Genomic DNA, 26,018 nt, shown 5'->3' with positions numbered 1-26,018 from the left:
AAATTTACTGTAGATTATTATTAGGTTTTTGGTCCACTCACCGTCGCCGAGCGTCGCCAAACTAAGAGAAACGACGAGTACGACCACAAGATTCTTCATTGATGGTTAGACGAACTAAAGTCAATGTTATTTTAGTATAATTTATTATTTACCTCCTCGACAATTGACGTGCAATGCCGAATGGAAGAGTTCACAAACAACACCCAAAAGCTAAGGTTTTTTTTCCCTTATCAAGGCGATTGTACTATCGCAACTGGGGTATTAAATTATTTTAAAAAAAGCTGATAACCAAAAAACAGTGAACATTTTTGATCTGGCTTAGGCGAGGTGATGGTGTCTAGTTTAGCTGTGAGCGTATTTTATATGGTCAACCATTCCGATTTAATCATGGAGATGAAATTGAGTGATAAATATTTTTTGTCCAATTGGATAAGTCATTTTTCATGGAGTTTCAATTACAGACAAGAGTAAGAGAACAATGAAATCAAAACGGTCAACACGAAAAGATGTCCGTATAGGAATGAACGAGAGCCTAAAAAGAAGGTAACAAAAGAAATTGCTAGTTTATAAAGTCACATTTCCTAAAATCTTTCGTAAATTGATGTATCACAATATTCAAAATAAAATCATTTACACTTAGTAATAAAATTGGCAAGATTTAATTTTTCCCATCCTATTTCTCTTTGTAACTTTAATCTGTCAAATGCGGATTATGCATCCAAGTTAAATATAAGAGCAACTCGGCATCATAAACGGCGAAGAAGGGCATAGAGAACTACGGTATGAGCTATGAGTCTTGTCCTTATTATTCGTTGCTAAGTTACCCAGCTCTATAAAGTCGGAGCTAGGACACAATAAACCGGGAACTTTCAAAAGAACTTCTTATAGTGTACGTCGTCTTTATAAAACAATTTATAACATTGTTGCGTGACACAATCAATATTATTAAGGTTAAATTTCTCAGTAAAACCGGATTTTCCTTATAACACAAAGTTTGCTGTTTCAACTGCAACATAGTGAGTTCCCCAGTGAAGTAAAGTAGTACTAACCTGGCGATGAATTAAACATGGAATTATTCCAGGAATCACCATTGCAAAGATCCTTTTTACAGGATCGATACGAAATAGTTGCGATCCCCATTTTCTTGTCTTCAAATCCAACGTTCTTTGGCATCCAGGCAGAGTCTTCGCTAGCGCAGCCACGGTACACCAAACTCAAGGTTCCTGATTGAAAATAAGTACCAAAATTTATCCCATAATTCCACGTCGGAAGTATACGTTTTGTTATAGTTACCCAAAGCAGATTCAACTTTGAGTTTGACGTAATCACAAAACTTGGCGGTGGCAGGACAAGATTTGGGCGCGGAGCGTGACACGCCCGTTTCACAATTTTCGTCTTTCGCTAAAGAGTTGGAGGCGCATTCGTAGCACTTGATTCCTTTTTAAATTCATTCAAACAAAAAACATAAACTTAAATTAATTCAAAAATGCCTTGACTTCTTTATTTATATACTGACCCTGGGCACGCGACGTCCAGCTGAGCAGAACGAAAGCGTAGCAAACGAAACACACCTTCATCATTTTCTAGGCACGCTCACTTGAATAACGACTGCTTAAGTGACTGAATAAGTCAAACTTCCTGCGCCAGCACCACCAAGCCCGGCTGCTGATGTTGTTCCCGTTGCGGTTGGATGTACGTCGATAAGGAAAACTTTTTTTGATTTGCGACTTAAACCGGAGCGTTTTTTTATTATTTTTCACTCAAGTCAATCCGTTTAATGTAAAAAGAACATCGCCAGGAATTTATCCAACACGCAACGTATAACCAAAAATTGAAAATGAAATTAAAACTCGAGAGTAGCATTAGTTCGTCAGAGGCAACATGGAAAAGCTATTTGCCCAGTTGTGTTATATCGGGTTGGAAGTTTTTAAAAATATTTCTGCTGGAGAGGAACTGAATTAGTATACAAAGAAAATAAGCGACACAGAACGGACCATACTACACGCGAATACATGGTTAAAGTTGTCAAGTCTGAAATCGAGCTCTTTTGCAATCAGACCAAAAGTAAATACTTAAAACAAATACATGGATTTTATTATGTGATTGTCGAGAAAATATTGGTATAAAAAAATCACCGATTGTTCGATCCTAGTTCAGTGGCTTATATTACTAGTGTGTCTATAAATGAATAATGATTTGGGAATAAAAATTCAATGATGGACGGGAAGTTGTTTCTAGACTGGAATTTCTGCCCCCATCGGGTTTCATCTACAAATTATTTCCCAGGATCGATGAGACGAGACCGAGGAAGGGAAGCATCAGAGGATTATCTGCAATGTAATATCAGTCAAAAAAAAATAAAGGATCATTAATCAACTGATGGCTTTCGTGAATTTTCTTACAATTCGTTTTCGTGCCTGCGGGTGCGCCGTTTCCCGGCTGACGGTTGAAATCGTTATTGAAACCGCCGACACCACCGGATGCGAAGCCCCCGAATCCGTTGTTGTTGTTGCTGTTGGTGTTGAACCCAAAGCCGTTGGAGTTGAAGCCCGGGAAATTGATACTTGCTCCTAGGCCGTCGCCAGTGTTGCACAGGTCGGTCGAACACGATTGCGACGAAGTGGAAACGCCAACTCCGTTGCCACCAACTGCGCCTGCAAAAGCTGATTGGCGGCAACCTCTAGAGAACGTCACCGTTCGTCCTGTCATTTATAGACCAGAAAAGAAAAGGGTTTTAATTGAAATCTACGGGATTAAACCTTGCGACTATGCAGAGCATAATGAATGATGCAACGTAATTAGTCGTGATAATGGGCGATACGAATAATAATTAAACCATTCAATGGAGGACATGACGATTTCATCATCATTTGCGTTTTTTGAAGGTTGTTTAAGCGATACAGGTACAAAGTACTGCTCGCATCTGTCCATCAACAATACCATAAAGAGCCTAGCGTGTTTACAAAACTAACGTTGTCATGGTTACTAGAAAGTAAATATCGAACGGCCGTCAAAATCAACGAGGCGAAACATGGCGGGAAAAGGAAATGACTGTTGCTGTTTTGTTTTGTTATTTTCGCTCGTGTATAGTTAAAAAATATTTACCGGAAAAATCCGAACGTTCGGTGCGTAAAATGTTGCACATTTCGTTGGTTGCACAAGTGATGCGATTGGCTCGTGTTGGGTTGTTGCCGCACATTTCGTTCTCCCGACCTTCACAGGAATAACACTGGAGACCTGAATCATTTCGAAACCCAAATAATCAGATTGAAATACTACAATGTCGTTTCATGTTCTACTCAAACATATCGATCTGCTCCAGAAATTTCTAAAAACTATAGAAATCTGAAGCATTTGTTGCGCAAGTGTTGACCTTGGGCAGCGTTCACGAGGAAATTGTGTAATAGCGACTAGGAAGTCTAAGAGTTTTCGTACAGGTGCACTGCAAACTTGAGAAAACTTACCTGAAACTGTGCTGATGGTCACCGCCAACACTGCCACGATAATTACTAGAGATGAATTCATTCTACAATTCTTTGCTGAACGATTAACAGAGTAAATGACACGCTCAAAACGAACCAACGTCAAATGACAGCTAAGTTTTGTTGTTGTCTGCTACGTCAGTGTAGCGTGAGAGCTCTGGAAGGTTGCTTACTATGGACTGATGGCCTCGGGGCTTGATACCTGATGTTATGAAGGTGCACCTCTAGCTCTGTATATGGCGCCCATGAAAAAAGGAGGAGCTTCAGCAGCCCAAAGAAAAAACACGCGTAGGTTTTTCCCTCTCGTGCTGGCTCACGCTCGTGTATATCCGTCAGTGACGGTATGTCCGTGTGTTTCGTATGGAGCACATAATGCTACACTACGACGCATTTGACAAACAAAAATATGAGTCACCGAAACAGGAAGTTGTTCCTATAACTGCCGACCATACGTCGATTAATTCCACGTCTTACTTCGTATAGTCCATTTCAAAAGGGATGGATGAGAAATAAAAAAGCTAATTTTTTTTTTTCTGTTTTACAAGAGAAACATATAAAACAAGGTCCATGTCGGCATGACCCAATTATGTTCACATTGAAATTTTGGTGCAGGCACGATTATGCGGAGGGGCGTATGCGCGGGACGGTCCGATTTGTTAGTCGTTCACGAAATTCCTTATTGACGTGAGCGGTAAAGATGACACGAGAATTCTCTATTGATCGATGAAAATGGAAATTCTAAATAGAATTTTAAAATGAAAAGATTACGCTGACTAATGAGGAAAAAAATGCTCTGTGGAGAGATTCAATTAATTCCAGACTGCCCAATTCTAATTGGGGAATTAAGAGTCTTGATCAAAATTTAGCCCTGACAAAATTCAACCGCACGCGCTATTATCAGCCAATCAGTCACCAAACGTCGTCGTTTCCGGTCTATAGCATATCCGTGTATACAGTACGTCAGGGTATTTGGAAATGTGTTCCGCCGGACTTTGGTGGTGGACACTTTTACATCGGCTGCAGAAACAAACACGAAATGTTTGTCTAAAAGTGTCCCTCCTTATCGGTTTTCTGATAATGGATGACTCTTACAACCACTAAATTGACGCCCACTAAGAACATGCCCATGAAGTATAAGTGACGTGTTAAAAGATGGTGACGACATTAGGAGGGGGGGGGGGATATTGATCGTATCGGTGGACAGAAATAAGAACCGAGTGCTGTAGTATACCAGAACGGAACTCAAGCATGATTCCTTGACAGTAAACTTATTATTACAGCAATCGGAACATTAATACATCAAAGCGTAGCTCCGCAGAAAAAGGACGAACAAAGAAGAATAAAAACGTCTAAAATTATGATATAGTTATGTGTTTATTTATGCAATTAATTTTAATTGCATAAAAAAATGAATAAATTTGTTAAGTTATAGAACATCATTGTTAAAAACTACCATTAAGATGTTGGGAGAGAAAGAATGATATTGTTATATTTGAATAACAAGATACGATTGACTCTATATTTCGTAATGATTAAAAAAACAATAGAATTTCGTGCGACAAGAAATACATATCGCAGCTTTTAATCGATGACAGCGGATGATGTGCCTTTCACTTCATCTCAACGACGAAGAACAGCGAAGAGTGACAATCTGCATGGCGTGCTGTTTGCAACAGCTGATAAAAACGAGGCCAGCAGCCCAATGATTTTACCTTGGTAAACATACGGTACTACCATCATCTTTCCCCTTAACTGTCAACCGATCGCCCTCGACATGAAGAAACCAACTGGTTTATGTAGGTGGAATTGCCCACCCGTATGGACTGTCACGAGCGCCGCTATTCGGTGCTGGAACATCCGTCTGCTGTACAATCACAATACAAAAGAACATAATCAACGGAACATCGGTAGGAGAGAGGGACAGGTGAAGTAGAAAGCGGATCTCAACCCAAGGTGTACTACATATCTGTTTAAACATCGAAGATGTAGAAACTCCTCCCAACAAAAAATCATCTTCGAAAAACCAGTGATCTGTTGCAATGTCGACCCTGTGGAGCATCAGCACACTGCTATACCCGCTCGGCGAGTTGCACCACCTTTCATGAGGAATTCAACACGAAGAGTAAAAGTTGATTTTACGGGTCATTCGATCGGCTGGGCTCGAAGGTGATATGGTTTTTTGTTTGAACACGGCATTCACTTTCTTCTCTGTATATAAAGACGGGCTGAATCTTGGTTGAATCGTCAGTCACTTCAACGAGTTTCGATCTCAACATTACAATCCTTTTGCTGTTTGCATCGTCTAAGATTATAAAAGCTGGAAATGAATTCCATCATTGTAAGTCGTTTCTGATTAAAATTGGATTGTTTTAAAACTGAATTGAAATTTGAATTTACATGGAATATTTAGTTGCTGTTGACGCTCACTGTGGCCTACTCACTGGCTACGCCTACTAATTATGGGAGTAGCAAATCTTCGACGACATCCTATGCCGTGCCTGCCGTAACCATCTTAAAGCAAATCAATCAACTCAACGAAGATGGCTCTTACACGTTCGGCTACGAAGCCTCTGACGGATCGTTCCGAGTCGAGAATATGAACGCCAATGGTTATTTGACCGGTAGATATGGTTACGTCGATTCCTACGGAGAAACACAGGAAACGGGTATGCAACAAATATTTTTTCTCCAATTGATTCAATGTGAATGTATGAATTTCCTATTTCTTATAGAATACGCTGCTGGAAAGATGTCTGGGCAATCTGTTGGATTTCAAGCCCGCGGAAGTTTGATCCCGGAAGAAAGTCGCAGTAGCGCCCAGCCGTTCCCATTCGTCCGCAACGTCGCCACCCAATCCGTCGAGCAGAAAGCCTTCGATTACCTGTACACCAGCGTCGATGACGACGAAGATGGTTTCCCCGATTCCGCACCAGTCCGCACCGCTGAAGTCGTCCGTCTTTCTACACCCACCCAAATTTCTTACGACACCGCCCCGACCATCGCTCGTGTTGCCGATCCTTACGACGCCAGCGTTTCCAACATCCGCACGGTGACTCCCGTCCGCAACAATTACAACTCGGGAGCCGTTCGCCTTTCATTGCCGACTAAAGTTTCCAGCGCTCCGACTGTCGTCCGTGTCGCTGATCCTTACACTCCAACCATTTCCGACGTCCGTGCTGCAGTAACTGTCGAGCAACTACGGAGCAACTACGGAGACGTCCGCTTGGTTTCACCGGCCAAAAAATCTTACGTCACTGGAGTTTCTGACGTCCGCGTTTTGACGCCCACTAAAACATCAACGGAAACTGTCCGTCTGGCCGCCCCATCCAGAAGCTCATACGGTTCGACTCAAACTGTGGTCCGCGTTGTCGACCAGTCTGACGATGGATACGGTAAGGTCGAAGATGTCCGAGTTGCTCCTGCACCAGCAGCGACTCGTGTTTCCTACGAGAAAGCCCCGGCTGTCGTTCGTGTTGTCAATCGTGAGAAGGCTGCCTACGATACAATTGTTAAGCAAACAATCGATCAACCTATTGTTGGCAAGACCGTTAGCCAAATCGCGGAGGTAAGCGTACCCGTTTTCCGATCCCAGGGTCCTAGCTACGGATCAATGGCTGTTCGTTCGACTGGTCGATTGGATGAGTTCCTCAAGTCTCTAAAGAAGAGCAACAGGAACTCTGGAAATAGCTACAACTCTTACGGATCGAGCGGCGCTACCTTTGTCAACCAGGATCAGTTTGTTCAGCCTACCCAGGATTTCCAAGTAGTCCAAGATGACGCAGTCGACGCAGTGAGCATCGACTCGGTTGGATTTACACGAATCATCTAAAATGTTGGCTGCTTCAATTCATGATCATGTTTGATTTTAGACTATTCTGATGTAGATTTTTTAGTGTTTGTTCTCATGATTATGTATCGATTCCGTCCGTCTTATTAATAATATATACTCCCATTATAATCTACATGACTTGATAAATGTTTTAGCCTATTATTTTTGAAAATTGAGTTTAGATTTTGAACTTGAGACATGTTCCATTGAAATGGTGGTGTAAAATCAAATTCCTTATGGATTAAAGAACATTTTACAATTTGAGCCGAGCTAAACTCTTGCTATATTGAATGGTATCGTGCTTGGAGAATGAAGGTTCAAACCACGATACACATTAATAGCCACTACCTTATTACCACTCGATAATTTTCTGGAAACAAGTTGCCAAATGCAGTGCTATTCGAGATCAGATAAAACGAGGAGGTGCCGGTGTGGCGGCAGGTCCCTCTTGGTCAAAAAATTGTCTTGTTGCACTTTGCTCAAATTGTTTTAAGTTCAAATATTTTCGAATGGGTTTTCTCCCACAGAAAAAGTTGTGAGGTACAAAACAAAACAAGCCTCATCTGCAGTCGTTCGACAAATGAGAATTTTTAGTGAACCCTTACTGAGAAAAAACAAAATAAGGAGAGAGAATAAAACAGTTGCAGTCAACCGCCTAATAGCTCAAATAACGTACTCCGTGACTAAGTGACGATTCATAATCAACGCCACCAAAAATTGTCCAAAAGTAAGAATAGAGATAAATTTGGTCCTACCTTAATGCCTGAGAAATATAGCCAGGCATCTACAGTTGCTCCATCCATCCGCTGAAGAGTTAAATTACACCAGACAGGATAGGGTAAAGGGTGTCCTCGTGAATAAACCCACATTCACACGGGCGTACACGAGGACATTTAAGGAAAGGGGAAACAAAGAGATCCGTAACTCGATTGGCAATGCATTAGATTGCATTCCAATGCAATGGGATGCTTTTTATCTAAATAAAAATAGAAAATGGGTTATGAATAAATATTGACAGAAACAACAAGTCAGGAAAAGTTGAAAATGAGACACTGGGTAAACCCTAATTGTTAATAAATGGGAGAATTAAAAGTTTACATGTAATACACTGCATTTATGCAGGTTATGCAAAATTAAAATATCTAGTAGGGGGTAATATCTCTAGTAGGTCACAGGTCAGTTAAAGTAATAAAGGAAATTGTTACCCAAGCGAATCCTGAGATTGTTGCTGATGTGATGACAGGTTAACACTGCACAAGAAAACTTGCGTATTCTGTGGTTATGATGGCTGGATCTGTCCTCAAATCTGCAAAAAAAGAAAACGGTTACATATAGTACAAACAAACTGCCATCATCGACAGGGCAATGGGCAATCACATGTCAGGAACTAACATTTCAGAAATTTGGAACAGCTCTTCTATAACTCCCAAAATCATTCTATTTGTATTTTTAGTTTTATTTACCCACTAAACAGCATGAAGTATGATGGTTATCAAAAACAAATAAATCTATAAGATAAGTATATAAATCCTGAACTTTGTCTCTGACTTTTTCGAAATTTTCACCTAAACGCAAGCACCAAGCAGACGACACTTGTCTAATCTTCTTTTAAGTTCTAACAGCATGCTTACGATAATGAAAAGATATCGATCGATAGAAACATGGAAAGATAAAAATAAATCAAACTCCCCCCTCAAAATCCAAACCACTCAAAAACGATAAGGGACTAAATTGAGGGAATAAGTTTTAGTTTAAATCTAATACCATTTCTGTTTTGGTATGTAATTCTCCGGTAAGACCCCCCCCCCCCCAAAAAAAAAAAAAAAATAGAATAAAATAAAAATAATAAAATAAAATAAAAATAAGATACCATTCCTTGACTGCCAACATCCGCTGAACGGATCAGGATCATTTTCATATCAAATTGTTCGTCTCAACAAATTTGATTAAGCCCACACTGCACACTCGAAGGACAAGATCCAAATAAAAATTATTGCAACCCCCGCAGAAGGACCGTAAACCCTCCCTAATAACATCCCCCAGGACCCTCTTGGAAGCCAAGAGGGAATAAACATTAAATGAATGAATATTTAGCTGTAATAAACGCTTTCATCCGTGTTTGTCATGAATGGGCCGTAAATTCCCCCGAGTCACCCGCATTTTGGGGCAACCGTGCCATAAGAAGTTCAACGAAAGAGAAAGCGAACGAATTCTTTCAATATCTTCTTTGGTTATTTCAACATAGTTGTTCGCATAAGAACAGCTGAATAACTGTAGTGTACTGTGTACACACTGTTTAACAAAATGTGGGCGAAACAAAAAAAAAAAAATGTGTGTCATCGTGAAAGGCATGGCCGAACTGGAACGCCATGACAAAATGTCCTTACAGTGAAACCATTCTGGAATTAATGAGAACTTGTCTTGAACTCCTTGTTTGGCTATCAATGGCCGTAATAGATATGACTTTTAATGGTTTTCACAGTGTTCTTGGCAGTTTGCATGGTCTTTTACTTTTTTTATTTTTTTTACACAGAATTTCCTATCAGTGTCATTAGCAGATTAGCTATTATCACACTGCTATAATTTTTTTAAATTTATTGTTTAGAACTCAATTAACACATAGGCATACATTTTACTTTAGTAATTTATATTTCCATTTTCCAGTTAAGCTTAAAAACTGATTTTAACAAATTAATATAACCCCATGATTTTCACCAAATATATACCAATAAAGAACTTACTATATTGTTTTTTGTTTAAATTAATTTAACGACATTACTTAAATCCAGCATGAGGATTGTTTAATGGGCGTGTTATAAATTCGTTGCTTGAAATATAAGTTTTAATAGAGTCCAAAGATCGGAATCTCTCGCAATAAAGTTTAAGATTCAAAAAGGAATCCAAACAGTCGGGTACCAATATCATGTGTTGATCCAACATTTCATAAAAAATGAAATCCACAAACGAAATCTAGGTAAAGGCAGAACCGTTTAGATGAAATATGAAATGAATTGTTCAAGAAAACTAAATTTACATTTTCTCCAGCTAGCCAGTTGTTGTCTCCTAGATACTTTGAAAATTCAGAGAGTTTTGATGGGAGACCACTGATGTAGTCACCTTTCAATTCATCCTAAAGAAAAACACAGATTTTTACACAAGTTATGGTGAAATATTTTCTAAACTTTAAAATTATCATACAAAATTAGGACTGTAGCACAGTCTGACCCATCCATCACGGAAATCACCAATTTCATTCTCCATAAGGTCCACACGGATTTTTTCCTTTTCATTTGTGCCAATCAGGTTATGTTTTCCAGCAATATAGCGTAGGATGGCATTGCTTTGAGTTAACTTGACATCCCCATCTACATAATAGGGGAGCTGTGAAGCAACAGAAAAAATACACAGTGACAATTGCACATTGATGAAGATTTATATGAAAAATTATTCACATTTGGGAAGTCTAATCCGAGAGAATATTTCACATCAAACCAGCATGATTTATCGAATCCTGGACCTACGACATAACGCTTATCCTCAAACTCGGTTTGGGTATATTTCAACAGCAAGCGAATTGGTTGAGCCAACTTGAAATGTTATAAAACAATAATCTTTCTGAGTATCCAACAAAATAATTTTAATGTTTTAATTTACCCCACGAATTGCCCAGTAGGCTAGAACTGGAGGCATAGTTTTGGGTAGTGAAAGAATTCGTACGAAGAAACTAACGCTCTCACAAGTCACAAGTCACGTCAGACGTCACAATTTGACATGAAAGGTGAGCAGACGATAATCTCGATACATGTCAAACTCAGATCGATGCAGCGATGCCAAACAATCTCATTTCGTTCGGCGTTCTTTAGACAATTTTCTACATGACGAATCAATGACAAATGAGTGAAAACACTGAAAACTATTTTCAATCAATGAACATATAAATAAATAGGTCTACACCTACACCCCAGTAAAAGCATTGGCTTTACTTCTTTCACTTTGAATGGCCAGAATGGGCAGAATCTGTAGAGACTTGTCTATGCCCCTGCCCCCTGGCTGAATGAAATTTTGAAAAAACTTTGTCTTCATCCCTTCATCGATTCACTGATGGAGCATTCAATGCCTTAGTTTTCCTCATAATATCCATTCCAGTATTCCACTTTCTTCTCCAAGTTCACGTATCATATATCCTCATAATATCACGCATCATAATATCACGCATCATAATATCACGCATCATAATATCACTTAGTATATATAGATGCGATAACCTGGTACTAGGGATACGGGATAATTCGTAAAAATAAACGTATTTTTCATACTTCTTTTGTTCACTCAATAATGTATCGCTGTTTAGGAAAGTTATTTGAACATGTAATTTAATTATGTTTCTGAAAATCAAGCTTTAGTGAGAGCGTGCTATGTCTGAAAAATATTCAAGAATATCACTCATGGAGAAGTCCAACGTTATAAGCGCACCGGGGTAGCAACGCTGAATCATGTCTTCGAGGGATTTATATTGACGGATAAATTCTTCTTGCATGGCCCGCCACACAACCTATTAAACAACATTACATTAAATAATGCTTGATACATTCAAAAAATCAAATAACCTGTAACAGATTTTCTTCATCGGATAGATGTTTTTCCACTTTTTTGTACAGAGATTCGAGACCTTTTTTAACTTCTCTTCCGGGATAAATAGAAATCACTTTTCGCAGTTCTTGTTTACTAAATGCCATTTGATAGCCAATTTCCGACTCTTTAACTCCTTGCGAAACTTTGGCTTGAACACCATCAAAAAATAACTAGAAAAACCAAACAAAAATTACTTCACATTTTTAGCACATTAAATAGGTAACCTACATTAAGTTTCTCTAAAGGCCTTCCAAAATATTGTATAACGTATGATTGAAGTGCTTCCTGATATTTTTGCTTTGCTTCTTTCTTCTCGGCTTCCAGGACTGCGATTTTTAGCTGAGACAACAAAGCGTGTAATCGATGAAAATTTTCTGTAAAAAAAACACAATTCAAAATACAAATAGCAATGAATTTCTTTGTTTCTTAGAATTAAACTCTGAATTAAAAGAAGAATGCTATAATAATCGATCAAATACCCATTTTGATCATGTCAGCTGGAGTCCTAGAGTTCTCTATAGAAATCCTTGGCATTACTTCAAACATGGCTCGGACTAAACGTGTGTACCATTTGTCAACATCAACCCGCCGTTCTGAATTCTTGAAAATATTTTCAATTATCACAGAAAATTCCTAGAAATGAAATAAAAGGATGTCGTGGGGAATTCAAAATAAATTCAAAAGACAACTAACTTACAAATTTTTAATTTTGTTACTTTACCTCGAAATTAGAAATGAAAGGAAGAATCCCACATTTAGATTTCCTAGGCTGTTTTGAATCTTCAATCGAGCGAAGCTGAGTCATAAAAAACCGATCGAATGCTCGCTTCACGTGCACCAAAGATGAACCAAATGTAACACTGAGGAAAGAACCAGTATCAGTTGCGGATAGGACATGCTGACTAAGTCTCACGAGGACGTATAAAGGTGAGCTAGAAATAATAACAGTGATTTAAAAAAAGCCTTCCAACGTTAAAAGTGTTCTAAATCACTTACAAGCTATCTACTTTCTCATAAGTAGCAAGAAAGCTCACAAGCTCCGGTTCAAGAACCGTAAACAAGACGCTCATCATTTTGCGCACTTCTTCGTTAATGGCTCGTTCCGGGGTTTTGTTACTTGTTGATGATTCATCCACTTCATGACCTCCTTGATCCAGTGCAAAAAATGCGACACAAAATTCTTGTTCCACTAGACATACTGGTTCAAGTTCGGCTAGTGCGCATTCAAGCAAGTCTTCTAGGCGTTTCCTTTCATGAATATCAACTTCAACCTGTAATAAACATATTTATCAATACATTTTACACATTTAAAATTTTGTATAGTATATTGTACCGTCCAAAGCTCTCTTTCATTCCCCAACAAATTTTGACTCGGCATTTGTATTGTTCCACTAGGGCTTGCCGCGGTGACATTTGTTCCTGAAGGATTTTTAATAGACAAGGAATGTCTGGTGCCCATGTCTGAACCCGAATCACTTCCACGAACTGCGGTAAACATGTTATAACCAGAAATCACTAAAGGTGGATTCAAACGTAAAAATACTTCTCCTTACGTTTTTTTTCTCGCAATCCTATCACTTTCGATCGAGCTTCATCAAAGAACTGCCGTAGATCTCTTTCATACAGTTTGCATATTGATGTAGTGTATACTTCGAGTAGTTTCTCATAGCAGGCATGGTCTGTTGCTTTAAGCCAATGCATTAAGGGAGCATACATTTGCAGTTGAGAATGCAGTTTCCCGTGTTTAGCCAGTGACACTGTTGTTTGCGAAGAGTTTGAACTTCTAGAGCTTTGACTACTGGTTTCTCCAGAATCATTGCTCTTAAAAGAAAACAAAAAAAATATTATTGAAGGGAAAAAAAAAGCGTATAAACTGATTTTATTACTAAGTGAATAAAGAGGTTGTTGAGTTGGCGAGTAACTGTGGGTGTAAATTTTGCTCGCCATTTCTCCAACTGTCGCCGCTGATCTTGAACCGCAACCATTTTCTCAAGTCCTTAAGAGTGACGATTAGAGAAATGAGAATAGAATTATTTAATTTTGGTTTCGAAAAATGCAAGTACCTGGTTTTAGTTCAGCATTCATAGCACGTTGAAGAGATTTAGCAGCTATTATGGCGTTTTGAAGGCCTGTAGGACTATTTAAGTCTGGATTGTTCAAAGTTACTTGCTGGGAATGTGGAATATCTAAATGTGCCTGTACCACAAACACATTGAATTTAGATGCGGATAAACGAGCATTGAAAACGGCAGCCTTACGACTAAATTATTGAGTTCCATAAGTAGGAGACGATTGTTACGGTTGGCAGTTTCCAAGGACACATTCTTTTCACCTACTGTTGCCATTGCAACCCGGGCTTGGAGTAGAATGTTTTCATACTTGTCTAACTCTGTTTCAATGGATGCAGCTTCATTTTCGGCTGCTTCGAGAAGGTTCAACAATTGTATGACTTGAGCTTCAGAGCCCATCAAGCTTTGAATATTTGCCTATAGTAGAAATCAGTTCAGTTATGATATTTCAAATGATAGAATTTTGCTTTGTAATATACTCCATCAAGTAAAGACAAGTCCTTAGCCAGTTGCTCCATAAATTTTTCTGCATTACTCAAGGCATTATTGGACTGAGATAATAATCGTTCCAGGTCTTTCTCTTCTCTGTCTGTAAGGGCTTGATAATCCTCATCACCAATGCCTCCATCCATTTGACCACTGACTAGTTTGAATCATAAAGGTGAACAACTTGTAAAATGGTTCACAAGTTTCAATTTGATACCTTCATGATCTAATGCTACGGATGTTTCTGGTATCACTGAATCTTCTATGATGCCTGGAGGGATATTAACAAACATTGGACTTTGTTTCGGCAAATACTTCGAGCAAAGTTTCCATAAAATTGAAAACAAAAGAAGCCTTTCTTGAACATTGGATGCAGACCATAGGTATACTTTGTCAAAATGAATGCTGAATTCAGCTGTTTCCTACAAAATAAAAAATTATGAGTGTAATTAAGAAGATGACACAACTCTTTGATTGGTCTGCATGGGCAAACCAGACAAATTTTATGAAAACAATTTCTTTATACCTTGTTTCCATCAATACCATCCACAGTTTTGAGCTCTTTCAATGGCCAGCTACTTTTCTTCTTGTAAACATTGTTTTTCTCAGTTTTCTTTACCTGTTTATTGAAAACAATGACAGAATAAAGAACATATTCTGGTACATGGGAAAATTGAAGTAAGTATACCTTGTATATTACGGCACCGATGCCTTGATCTGCAGTAACTGCAACGCACAAAAAACAAGGAAGTGCCTTCTTTTTCTTGCCAACACTAGTCACATGAGCCAATCCAACTAATCTTTCTTCAGCAGGCGAAAATAATTCTCGCTGCAAACTGTGCCTTAGCGCAGCCATTTTATTAAACGAAGAAGTAACGAAAAAATGTCAATCAATCGGCTAACAATTAGATTCAATAACAATAAGCGTTGAATCGCCAGCAGGTTGCATACACTATATTATGTCTGCTGTGTTTCGTGACAACAGACTAGTGACTACTGACAGTTGCAGACGAAGCTGTCCCACCCACCATCTGATAAGATGGTGCTGTCCTCTAACAATGATACGGAGAACTTATGAAATCAAAGGGTTATTACTTTTTAGGTTAAATCTATTATTGCCACGAACGATCGGATTATTTATTTATAATTTTAATGGGAGGAAGGGGTGGACTATCAGACCGAGGGGCGTTTACAGATCTGGTGACCATACTCGAATTTTCACTGGGAACCACTCTTGAAATATAACATCATAACATTTATCTTAACTTGATTTTCTAGATTTTCATTTGTTTCATTTGTTTTCCTTAACGCTCAACGTGTCGAAAATATCAGAATTTAATTTTGGAAATTAGCTCAACCGTATGACTTAAAAAATTCACAAAAGTGTTACAGTACAACAATATGTATTTATATCAGATGCACATAATCATTCAGATTCATTAATTTTTTGTTTTGCATACCGAGATTATTATATACGATAAAGATGTGAATATTATGACACTTGACGCACACAAAAGTTAGGCCCACCATGTTCAAATAACACACGCACATTTGAAAAAGGAGAATTTTGGCATGTAGAGTCATCAAACCGCACACTCTTCAGAAATAAAATATTGCAACAAATGATGCCAATAGAGAAGAGTCCCAAATAAATCTGGCGGTGTGATGTCGACGCGTCGCTTCGGTCAAGAAATTTCAGAATATAATATGTACACGAAGGAATAACAGAAAAAAACGTGACAACTCTAAACACAATTCTTAAAGTACAAAAGAAAACATGATTCAATGTCAGTAGTGATTTCAATATATCTCTTTTACTGGTGGGTGTGTTTGTAATATATAGAAATGGACAGGGAAGGAAAGTTAAAAAAAGATGAATAAACCATCAAATATGTCGAAGAATGTTTCTACTCGGATTCCATCTCGATATTTGATTATCACATGAGACGGTGATGACTACGCTTCATTTTTCGGCTCGAGTAGTTTTTGTTTTTCTTTTCCTGGTGACGTAAAAATACAGCGCAAATGATTCCGTCAAAGATTACAAATTAGAATGACAGAGCACCGTAATCATAATCAGATTTTTTTTTGTTATTTTTTTTTTACAAAGCACAATATTTTTTAGTTTCGAAGTACGATCATGGGTTTGGTGGATTAATTATAAAACCCTGTTTTATTTTTTTTCAGTGTTGCCCCCGTCTTTGTTGGCGTGACGACAAGCGATGGCTCTTGCGCCGTTTTCGCTTGGTGTCGTCTCTCCGGAAAATGATGTTGCTGGCATCATCGGCCAATTGCGGATAGTCGTAGATACTGTGCAAATCCGAGCCGACAAAGCCGTCGACTCTTCCGTTGGTCATCAGCTCCACCCTTTCTTCAACGCTCCAGTCCACCTGCTGGCCGGGCAATCCGCTTTCCACCAACTGTTTCTCGCGCAACCAAGCGACTTCAACCGCTCGCCGATGAGACGACCGGAGTATTCGCTGTCTGGCCGCTTCCACTTCGACACCGTAGCTAATGCTGACGGATAGATCCGCATTGGCCAATCGCAATTCAGACCCACCTCCTTGTTCCGTCGGATTTTCAACGAGCGTAATGTTGAACTGGCCACTCAAACGCTTCAAATCTTCCTGGTCGTCGCGCAATTTCGCCAGACTTTCCTTGACAAAGTAGAAGATTTCCTGTTGGCCCATTCCCGTGCGGATGTCTAACCAGTGGGTGGTGGAACTGTCGCCCAGAACCGAACCCAACACGTCTTGCAATATGCCACCGCTGCTGCCCTGCGAGTCGGGCAACAAAGTGACAGAAACGCGACCACCCACCCGCGAGAGGAGGATACCTTCACCCAAGGCCGGCTTCCGGTAAGCGATACTGGGTAGGGGGTTTCGTCTAAGCTCGCCTCCCGACCGCAGCTTGGGAGGCGGTACAAAACTGAGAACGGAAAATCCTTTTTGCACGTTTTCAGTCAGACAGCGTAAGCCGGAAATGACTCCAAAGTGTCCAACGGCATTCTTCGTGTCCGTTTCAGATACTTGACTGAACACGGCCGCCGAACTGTATTCCGCACCGACAATGTTGTTCCACGAATAGCCGAATAGTTGCAGCCAGTCATCCAGACCTGAAAGCGATCAATCAAGTCGATTGGTTAGAATAAAATTCCCACGAAAGTTTGATTTAAAAATAAAAGAGATTTGAATATTACTTGTCATGTAGCGGGGCTCTGTGTCGATGCTGATTGGATCGTTGCCACGGAAACGGTAGACGAAAATGTCCTGGGGATTCTTCAACCGCGAAACGAGATGCTCCCACTCGGGCGTGAGCCACTGAGCGATGGAAGGATCGTAAACTCGGCCGCCAAAATGAATCATTCCGGTGTGCGGGCTGAGAATTCCGCCTCGGAAATCCACGCCGATGTAGACGGTGGATTCCGTGTCGAGTACAGTCGATCCGAACGGCGTCCGCTCCGTCAACTTGATCACGGAGCCGTGAACGTTGAACACGACCAAAGGCGTGCCCGTTTCATCGCTGGCAACGTACCAGCGCTGCTCCGGTGATTCGACGGCAATCAAATGATCGTTGACGTCGTAGTACATTCTCAATGTCCGGCTCTCCTTCGGCCAGTGCAAGAGCGTCAACAGCTGAGGCTTGAGCGGATTGGTGTAGAAGAACTGGGTCACGTTGCCTTTGTCGTCGCGCCAAACCGATAGACGGCCGCGGTAGTCGTAATTGTACCAGACGCGGAACTTGGAGCTGCCGGTCTCGCTGCTGGCGTACGACAATTGCCCGCGGTCGTTGTAAGCCAATTTCAGAGCGCCGCGACGGACGACAAAGCCGCGGGAATCGTAGGCGACCGTTTGCCCTTCGCCGAAGGAACTGACGCGATCGCCAGCGTCGTAGACCAAACTGATTTTCGCTTGTTCTCCGTTGGACATTGTCAAAATGTTGCCGTTGTCGTCGTAAGTGTAGGCGTAGCTCCTCCCTCCGACTCCGGCCAGGGATCCGGCGGAAGAAAATCCTTGCGATTGATGCTGGACTTGGAGCAATCCACCCTCGGCGTTGTACGTCACGTTGTAGCTCATGAGCTTTTGACCGATGGTGATCCGGCGGTGGTGCACTCGCCCTCTGACGTCAAAGTCCAGCTCGAATTTGAATGCGTCGTAGCCCTTGATGTTGATGAGGGCCATGGCGGTGCGTCCGTGTTGATCGCGGTCGGAAATGCGGAAGTAGTGCTTGGTCGAGTCCTGGATGACGGTGCGGTTGAAGGCGTTGCGGTAAACGCGCAGGTCGTTGACGCCCTCCAGCAAGCCCAGATTCTGGTTGTAGGAGAAGGCGTGCGGCGGGAGTTCGCGGCCGTTGAGTTCCGTTTCGATCAAAGCCAGACGGCCGTTACCGTCGTACTTGCATCGAGTCCGGGCGTTGTCCAGTCCCGTTTTACTGCCGAATTTCGTCCGCTCTTCCTTGACCAGACCGCCGTGGTATTTAAATTCGTTGCGGACTTCGTAACCAGGCCGCTCTTTCACTTCGGCCGTTTTCAATAGACCCGTGTCGCTGTAGTAGTCCAGCGACGTCTCCGCCACGCCGGATATGATTTTCGAGAGTCGAGATTCGTCGTCGTAGAGGTAGACGATCCGGGCGCCGACTGGGTACAATTTGGACTGGACGCGTCCCTGGTCGTCCAACAGGAGCTGGAAGGGCTGGCGACTGGCGGGTGAGTGGTACAGGAATTTCGTTCCGCCCGGAACCATTTGCAGGCCGAACGAGTGGATGTGGCCTCGAGGAGTCGTGACCGACTGCAGGGCGCCGATGTTGTTGTGATGGAGGAGGAAAGTGTGGCCGCGCTCGGTGGTGAATTGCGACGGAAGAGTGGCGAAAGCATCGCGGAATGAGTAAATCAGTTTGTTGCCGTCCGCGAAAACCACTTCCGCCAAACGGCCGGATCTGTCGTAGTTGTACGACTCGGAGAGATCGCCCTGTCTCCACATGGCCAGCTGGCCGAATCGATCGTAGCTCACTTCGACTCCGGCAAAGGAAGAAGATCGACCCGGTGTCCAGCTGATGGGTCTCGACATGTCGTCGTAGGTGATGTTGAGGAGCTCGACGGCCCTGTCTTCCATGAAGACGGCCTCGCTCAAACTCTCCTTGTCGTACTCGACGGTGAGCAGATTTTCGCCGTTGACGCGCATCCTCTTGCCCAGCTGGACGAAATCTTTCTTCTCCGCCCGGCGGCGGCGAACAAAGTAACGCCACTCGAGCCGGCTGACTAGTTCGCCGCCAATCTCCACTTTCTGCTTGGCCGGAACGGGGAAAGTTTCGGCCAGGGAAGAGTCGGATTCGCCCAAAACGGCTCCGTACGGACTGGTCTCGGTGGCCGTCAGGTGGCCGAAAGGAGTCAGAATCACCACACTCCTGTCCGGTTGCATGGAGACGACTTCTTCGGCCTGTCCAATTTTCTTGCTGACGGACCAGCCCGGCTTGATGAAGTAGACGACCGGACTGCGGCTGCCGTGGACCACTTGAACGGAGGCGCCTTTCAGGCTCAGATCAAAAGTCAATTTGATAACTTCGCCGGTTGGAGAGATGGCCGAGATGAGACGGCCATTGTCGTCGTACTGGTAGGAAACGCTTTGACCGCGGCCGGAATCAGCCCGTGACTTGAGCAGTCCAGTTGAGCCGTGATAGTCAAACGTGACGTTTCGTCCTTCGGGCGTCGAAAATTCCTGCAGGAGTCGAGTTCGTGACATCCGCAGACGGCACTTGTGTCCGCGCGTGTTCTCAATGGACGTCACTTGATTGGAATAGTCTCGCAGCAAAAAGATCTTGTTTCCGGCAGAGTCGGTGACAGTGCTGACCTTTCCGTTGCTGGTGTTGACGTTGTAGCCGAACAGGTAGATATTCCGTCCCGTCACCATGCTCTTGGTGGCAACGTGCTGGCCGAATCGATTGAAAACGTAAATCTCTTGCGTCTCCGGCGAGTAAATATCAAAGGTGGTCGTGCTGGAAGTTCCCGTTTCAGTCGGCAGGCTGGACGTGACGGCCCTCAAGCGGTAGTTGGCTTGATCGCAAATGTGCAGGACGCCGTCCGGCGAAACGGCGATGGCCGAAATGGTGTTGAAACGCGAGGCCGTCGCCAAGTGACGCTCCTCGTCGTAGCAGTTGCAACCAGAGTCCAGGCAATTGCATTTGGATTCGGCTCCGGCGACGGTAATAATCCGCCCGTCGGTTCCGATCCTGCGGACGCGATTGATTCGTTGCGAGTCGCTTTCCGCCACGTAGAGGTCGCCGTTGGGTCCGAATGTCAAACTTTGCGGCATCACCAGACCAGCCTGAGTGGCAAGATCAACGGAATCCGACGTCGGACTGGCCGGGCAGTGAAGGGGTTTACCGGCGACGATCTTCATCCGGCCATCGCTCGTCAAACGGACAATCATATGGTCGTCGATGATGTGAAGGGCACCGTCGAGAGGATCGATGGCGATTTCGGTTGGCCAGCGGAGTCGGACCTCTCCGAGCGGAAGAGTTCCCTCGCACGGCATCGGGTTCCAGTGTGTCCGGTGTTGGTGGTTGCCGACAATGGTGCTGATGAGTCCGTCCTTGTCGACAGCTCGGATGTTGGTTCCATCGGCGAAGTAGACAGTTCCATCGGCCGCAACGGCCACGCCTTTCGGGTAGGCCAATTTGGCTTCACGGGCCAAACCGCCGTCGCCGCAGTTGAATTCATCGCCGGGTAAGCAACGCTCGCCGGATCCGATAATTGGCTCCCAATTGCGTTCAGGATCGTTGTAGTCGTTCATGTTGCGAACGCGGATGATTTGGTGAGCCTCGGGATCGGACAAGTACAGGACATTGTCGACGGGACTCAACGCCATGTGGTAGCGGTAGGAAACTCTGGTGGCGTTGAGCCGCAACAGCGTTTTGACGTTTCCGTCGGTCCCGATCCGCCGAATGAGATTGAAATCACCGACGTAGATGGAGCCGTCGGGTGAGGCCGTCAAGGCCACAGGTGCCAGGACGCGTTGCTTGACAGCCGGGCCTTCGCAAGCTGCACTGGAGCATTCCAGCGGTCGCTGGTGTCCATCGCCCATAACGGTGCGCAAGACTTCCGGCCTGTAGCGTAGGTACATGTTGCTTCCGTCTCCCTTTTGGAGAATGCCTGTAACAGAAAACAAACAAATCAAATCCATCAGCTGCAATTCCGTTAGAAAGTTGAAATGTCGAAATGTTTACCTTCGTGGAAGTTGTAACGATGATGGATGTCGAGATTCCATCCGCCAATGTCCGAGATGCTCATGTCGTGTCCGCTCAGTTTGGTGGTTTGCACTTCCCACAAGACATCCGGGCAGGTGGTGTACTCGTAACCGACTTTGACTGTGGCCGTCGTCACTCCGTAAACTCGTTGCCTGAGGAAAAAAAAACAAAAGGTTTTTTTTAGTTTTCCGGAATCAATTTCGTTTTGAAAAATGTAAAGTGAAATTATACCTGTAGACGTTAAAGCGATTCCAGGCGTAAGTATATTTGATTCCTGGATCGGCTTCAAATAGTTTCTCGAATAGGACGCCTTCTATGGTAATCCGCAAATGGATTCGGCTGAGTGATTGCGGGATAATGTCCGGAGTCAACTGCAGCTGGATGGTGGAAAGATAGCCGGCGCTTCGTGAACTGTGGTAGACCAAATGGGCGCCAGTGCCGGGCACTTCGAGGCTCTCCTGAACAACTTGCGACTCGGCCAAAATGGCGCTCTGAGCCGGACAGGAGCCCTGGAATCCGTGCTTCCAGGTAGCTAAAACAACCGGTCGCATGGCGTCAAAGTCGTGGGCTTCGCACAGAACACTAATGGCCGGTGCGGGCGGAACGTCCTCGGTTTTCATGGCCACTACGTCTAAAATGATGACCTATGGAACAAGATGATTCATTTAAATGTTTTGGGTTTTAGATTTCTTTGTCAGTTAACAAATGTACCTCATTCCAGGGTACGTTAACGGTGCGGGATGTTGGGCGGAAGGGAGTTCGTCCGAAATGAATGACGACTGATCCACCTCCGTTGACCATCAAATCAAACCAGCCGTCGTCTCGGGTCAGAGTGAAACCTTCCAGTGGATTGCTGCTGCTGACTCGGACACCGAAAAGTCCCAATCCGCTAGCAGCCACCACTTTACCTCGAACAACTGCAGATCGGCTGTTTTAAACAAATACAAATAATCCCGTTAACATTCGAATTTCTACGGTCGTTGAAATATTAAAAGAAATAGAAGCCGTTGAACTAACGATTACAATCTACGTTAAGATTAAGACACTATAAATAAGACCATAAACCATGCTATTAAAGATGTCACATGCTGTACTGTACCTCGAGTTGAAGTGACTCCAGAACATACTGAGAGCATGGAGAAAAATAGACAAAGGAAGATAACGATAAAGCCTCGTGATTAGTTCAATTAGTTGTGCACCATCGTAAGCGTTTTGTGTTAGTTTGACTACCATACCCCCGGATATATAAGCAAGAATAAAAGGATATAGTATACAGCGAAAAGGTTATGAAAGTAATAAAACCCGGAAAGGAATTGCGCTCGATAAAACCCCGGATATTAAAAAAGGTTTGAGTGTTATTTATACAAGACATGAAAATGTTTTTCCCCCAGTTGAAGCAATTGCATCATAGATCAGTGCAGTGTCTTTCTTCATTTACCTCTCATTGAAGGCATCCTGTTTGGCGTAACTTTGAAGACTTCCTTCTTCGATGAGGAACTTCATGCGCTCGTAGAAGGAAGCCGTGACGGCCGGCGGTTGTTTGCGCAACAGGATGTCGATGGGCTTGGGGGCCGTGACGCAGAACGGTGATTTCTTGCAGTGGCGCGTGGCGCAACAGTCAGAGTCCTCGCAGTCCAGCAGGCCGTCCTTGTCGTTGTCTTTGCCGTCGTCGCATTCCAGCTCGAGCGGGATGCTGCAATCCGGTCCTTCCCAGCCCTTGTCGCAGCGGCAGCTCCAGCCGCCGCTTCCTTCCGTCGACTTGCACTGGCCTCGCTTGGAGCAATCGCGCGGGCAGCCCTCCAGAGTGCAGTGCTTGCCGTTCCAGCCCGTGACGCAGAGGCAGGTGCCGTTCTTGCACTGGCCGTGCTCGTTGCACCGGGAATCGCAGAGCCGCTCCTGGCAAAACTCGCCGGCCCATCCGGGGTCGCAGACGCAGGCGCTGGCCTCGCACCTCCCGTGTCCGCCGCAGTTGATGCCGCAAGCCGATTTGGAGCAGTCGTCACCGGTCCAGCCACTGTTGCAAACGCATTTGTGCAGCTCCAAACTGAAAGCGCCTTGGGTGCCGGAGCAGTCGGGCAGGCACTGCATAGCGTCGCTGTCCACAAGGGCGCAATCCGGGCCCTTCCAGCCTTTCTTGCACAGGCAGGTCCCGTCAACGCAGAATCCGTGGTCGGAGCAGGTCGGATGAGGGCAATCGACTAATAATCAATAAAAGAATTGATTAATTTCCGGATGGACGAAAATCATTTAAAATAAAATTCAAAAATTACCAATATCGCAGAATTCGCCTTTAAAGCCACGTCCGCAAAGGCATTTGCCGCCGGAACATTTGCCATGGCCGGAGCAATCCGGCACTTCGCATTCGTCGTGTTTCAAACTGCATTCGCGACCTTTCCATCCTGGATTGCACTGGCATTGGCCGTTGATGTAGTCACCTCGTCCGCTGCACAGGACCGGGCAGACACCTTTAAACACAAGTCAATTAAAATTAAATAAATCATCTACCCAAATAAAGAATAAATAAAGACTTACTCTCGCTGCAATCATCTCCGCCGAAACCGGATTTGCACTGGCATCGGCCCAAAATGCATTCGCCGTTGCCGTTGCATCCGCGCGGGCAGCTTAGAGTCATGTCACGAGCCAGAGAGATGAGACAGGTGGCCTCCTGCGGGTCGCCGTCATCGTTGTAAAGCGAAACGAACCAATGGCCCGGCTCCATGTAGTGCAGGACTTCCTTCTGGACCAGCGACTATGTCATAAAAAAGAGAAAAGAGCCAAAATGGCGTCAAGGAACAGCACAACTAAAAGACATTTGACAGTCCATTACCGTTGAGGCTCGCCGGGAGCGGCTCTTGTAGCCGCTGATGATGTGAAGCATGTCGTAGTGGGTGTGCGTGGGCAGGGCGTTGCGGCGTCCATAGAGTCCCAGACTTGCGCTGCGCGGTAGACCGAGCTCGAATCGGACGTAAGCCGCTTCCGAATGGTAAAACTGCATGTTCCAGTAGCTGTATGGCGGTATGACGTTGGATATCTTGTCGCCCAGCGTCACCTGGGCAAACGTCGTCCCGTCCGGTGGGAAACTTCGAGCCGGAAACGTGTTGCTACCTGCCATTTCCACGAAGCAAATCACACAGAAAGAAAAACCAAATGAAATTATAAATTATTATTACATTAACATTTCTTTTTTCTTTTCGCGCCGGTTTGGTGTTTGTTTGTTTTTTTGGGGGAAACAAGGAGAGCCAAAAGAAGGAGCCCACTCCTCTCCCACACACAAAAGAACATGAAAAAGAGATCGTGCGTTTCCGGTGAGGAGAGGATGAATATTTTTGTGTGTTTGTGCACGGATGGAGGAGCGGAGATAATAAGAGAAAATAAAAAGTCATTTGGTTGCGTTTGAAAAAAGCCGCGAAAGAAAAAAAAACCCACAAGGATGTAAAGAATAAATAGACAAGTCAAAGACAGATAGCGCCCATCAGCCAGTATTATATAGCGCGCGAAAGTCAGTCTCTCTCTATTTATCTGATCAGAATCAAAAGGGAAGAAGAAGAGTCCAGCCAGTGAGTGAGAGTAGTAGTAGATGTGCGGAATAGCATAAAAAGTAACAGTCGAAGAGCGAGAGAGAGCGAGAGAGAGAGAAGAGCAGAAGCGACGGAGCGGTTCATTTACAATCAACGTCGACTCCATATAGACATTGCAATCTGACCGGAGAGAGAGAGAGAGGAGCCCCTGCTGCTGCTGTTGGTCGAGTTACACATACAAACGAACCAGCGATACGGAAACAGTTCCGTGTACTGCGCAAATAGAAGCCGACACGCCCCTCACACCCAACAACACACGGAGGGAAAAAAAAGAGTCTAAGGAGATGGATGGATGGAAGAGAGCCAGAAAGTTTAGGAGTAAGTAAAGATAGAAGAAGAAGAAGACAAATATTTGGCCCGGCAAAACATAAAAGTGTTGAGATATCTCTCTCTCTCTCTCACAACACAACACACACGGACAACACGTACAAGGAAAAAAGCGAAGAGCATTCAAACTCTTTTGGTTTTGGAAATGGGTTTCCCATAAGCGATAAGGGGCGCCGGACGGAATTTCGACAGCCGTGCGGAGCCGATCATTTGTGTGATAGCCCCCGATTCAAATTCTTTGTGTGCGGAATTGAAAAATAGCAGCAGCCAGATTCCCCACCCTACATATTATAGCGGTTTTATTTTTATTTTCTCTCTCTCGCTCGTTTTGAAAAAAAAAAGTCTCCCAGGCGAAGCAGAGCAGATAGCCCCA

At 43.5% G+C, this 26,018-nt stretch overlaps 6 protein-coding genes and 2 long non-coding RNA genes across 15 annotated transcripts in view; 3 read left to right on the top strand and 5 right to left on the bottom strand.

The window, feature by feature from the left end:
- LOC124332025 (structural maintenance of chromosomes protein 2-like) overlaps positions 1 to 26,018 on the top strand; it is a 324,380-nt gene that overhangs the window by 41,967 nt on the left and 256,395 nt on the right. Inside the window, exon 10 of the mRNA XM_046788853.1 lies at positions 23,580 to 23,583. The gene's annotated coding sequence lies outside the window, so the exon portion shown is untranslated. The remainder of the gene's footprint in view (positions 1 to 23,579; positions 23,584 to 26,018) is intronic.
- Positions 1 to 26,018, top strand: part of LOC124337859 — a 639,313-nt gene that overhangs the window by 464,241 nt on the left and 149,054 nt on the right. The gene's annotated exons all lie outside the window — the stretch shown is intronic.
- On the bottom strand, positions 1,761 to 3,689 carry LOC124337001. 2 transcript variants are annotated; one of them, XM_046791009.1, is made up of 4 exons: positions 3,465 to 3,689; positions 3,106 to 3,237; positions 2,418 to 2,702; positions 1,761 to 2,330 (listed from the first exon to the last, which is right to left on the bottom strand). In XM_046791009.1, exons 1-4 carry the CDS (start codon positions 3,523 to 3,525, stop codon positions 2,269 to 2,271), a joined length of 540 nt encoding a protein of 179 aa, XP_046646965.1. In that variant the 5' UTR covers positions 3,526 to 3,689; the 3' UTR covers positions 1,761 to 2,268. The 2 variants fall into 2 exon arrangements, with proteins under 2 accessions (XP_046646965.1, XP_046646957.1); XM_046791001.1 differs by having other exon boundaries at positions 2,403 to 2,702; positions 3,465 to 3,687.
- Positions 5,730 to 7,444, top strand: LOC124335285. Its single transcript, XM_046789120.1, has 3 exons — positions 5,730 to 5,820; positions 5,893 to 6,148; positions 6,215 to 7,444. Exons 1-3 carry the CDS (start codon positions 5,806 to 5,808, stop codon positions 7,309 to 7,311), a joined length of 1,368 nt encoding a protein of 455 aa, XP_046645076.1. The 5' UTR covers positions 5,730 to 5,805; the 3' UTR covers positions 7,312 to 7,444.
- On the bottom strand, positions 7,334 to 8,932 carry LOC124338090. Its single transcript, XR_006917654.1, has 3 exons — positions 8,775 to 8,932; positions 8,517 to 8,617; positions 7,334 to 8,287 (listed from the first exon to the last, which is right to left on the bottom strand). It is a non-coding gene; the product is annotated as an uncharacterized LOC124338090 (long non-coding RNA).
- LOC124336890 (glutathione S-transferase Mu 3-like) lies at positions 9,942 to 11,111 on the bottom strand. The gene is made up of 5 exons (XM_046790796.1): positions 10,966 to 11,111; positions 10,764 to 10,898; positions 10,510 to 10,692; positions 10,346 to 10,441; positions 9,942 to 10,281 (listed from the first exon to the last, which is right to left on the bottom strand). The coding sequence occupies exons 1-5, from the start codon at positions 10,999 to 11,001 to the stop codon at positions 10,087 to 10,089; spliced, it is 645 nt and encodes a 214-aa protein (XP_046646752.1). The 5' UTR covers positions 11,002 to 11,111; the 3' UTR covers positions 9,942 to 10,086.
- LOC124332700 (exocyst complex component 1-like) lies at positions 11,630 to 15,496 on the bottom strand. The gene is made up of 15 exons (XM_046788906.1): positions 15,187 to 15,496; positions 15,025 to 15,117; positions 14,716 to 14,920; positions 14,492 to 14,655; positions 14,202 to 14,429; positions 14,007 to 14,139; positions 13,830 to 13,939; positions 13,497 to 13,764; positions 13,277 to 13,428; positions 12,940 to 13,214; positions 12,665 to 12,875; positions 12,423 to 12,576; positions 12,172 to 12,317; positions 11,919 to 12,113; positions 11,630 to 11,863 (listed from the first exon to the last, which is right to left on the bottom strand). Exons 1-15 carry the CDS (start codon positions 15,352 to 15,354, stop codon positions 11,711 to 11,713), a joined length of 2,655 nt encoding a protein of 884 aa, XP_046644862.1. The 5' UTR covers positions 15,355 to 15,496; the 3' UTR covers positions 11,630 to 11,710.
- The window catches only part of LOC124330855 (teneurin-m-like), an 88,044-nt gene continuing 77,910 nt past the window's right edge, over positions 15,885 to 26,018 (bottom strand). For 6 of the 7 annotated variants that reach the window (XM_046788753.1, XM_046788752.1, XM_046788751.1 and 3 more), the window contains 10 exons: positions 24,568 to 24,845; positions 24,273 to 24,489; positions 24,011 to 24,205; positions 23,179 to 23,938; positions 22,840 to 22,866; positions 22,452 to 22,668; positions 21,972 to 22,384; positions 21,720 to 21,892; positions 17,698 to 21,645; positions 15,885 to 17,613 (listed from right to left, as the gene is read on the bottom strand). In XM_046788753.1, the coding sequence (XP_046644709.1) occupies positions 16,682 to 17,613; positions 17,698 to 21,645; positions 21,720 to 21,892; positions 21,972 to 22,384; positions 22,452 to 22,668; positions 22,840 to 22,866; positions 23,179 to 23,938; positions 24,011 to 24,205; positions 24,273 to 24,489; positions 24,568 to 24,845 (7,160 nt within the window). In that variant the 3' untranslated portion in view covers positions 15,885 to 16,681. The remainder of the gene's footprint in view (positions 17,614 to 17,697; positions 21,646 to 21,719; positions 21,893 to 21,971; positions 22,385 to 22,451; positions 22,669 to 22,839; positions 22,867 to 23,178; positions 23,939 to 24,010; positions 24,206 to 24,272; positions 24,490 to 24,567; positions 24,846 to 26,018) is intronic. The other variant, XM_046788754.1, reaches the window with a different exon arrangement.

Source organism: Daphnia pulicaria, chromosome 1, assembly GCF_021234035.1.
Source record: "Daphnia pulicaria isolate SC F1-1A chromosome 1, SC_F0-13Bv2, whole genome shotgun sequence".
Classification (NCBI taxonomy): Eukaryota; Metazoa; Arthropoda; class Branchiopoda; order Diplostraca; family Daphniidae; genus Daphnia; species Daphnia pulicaria.
This window is presented reverse-complemented; position numbering and strand designations above follow the sequence as displayed.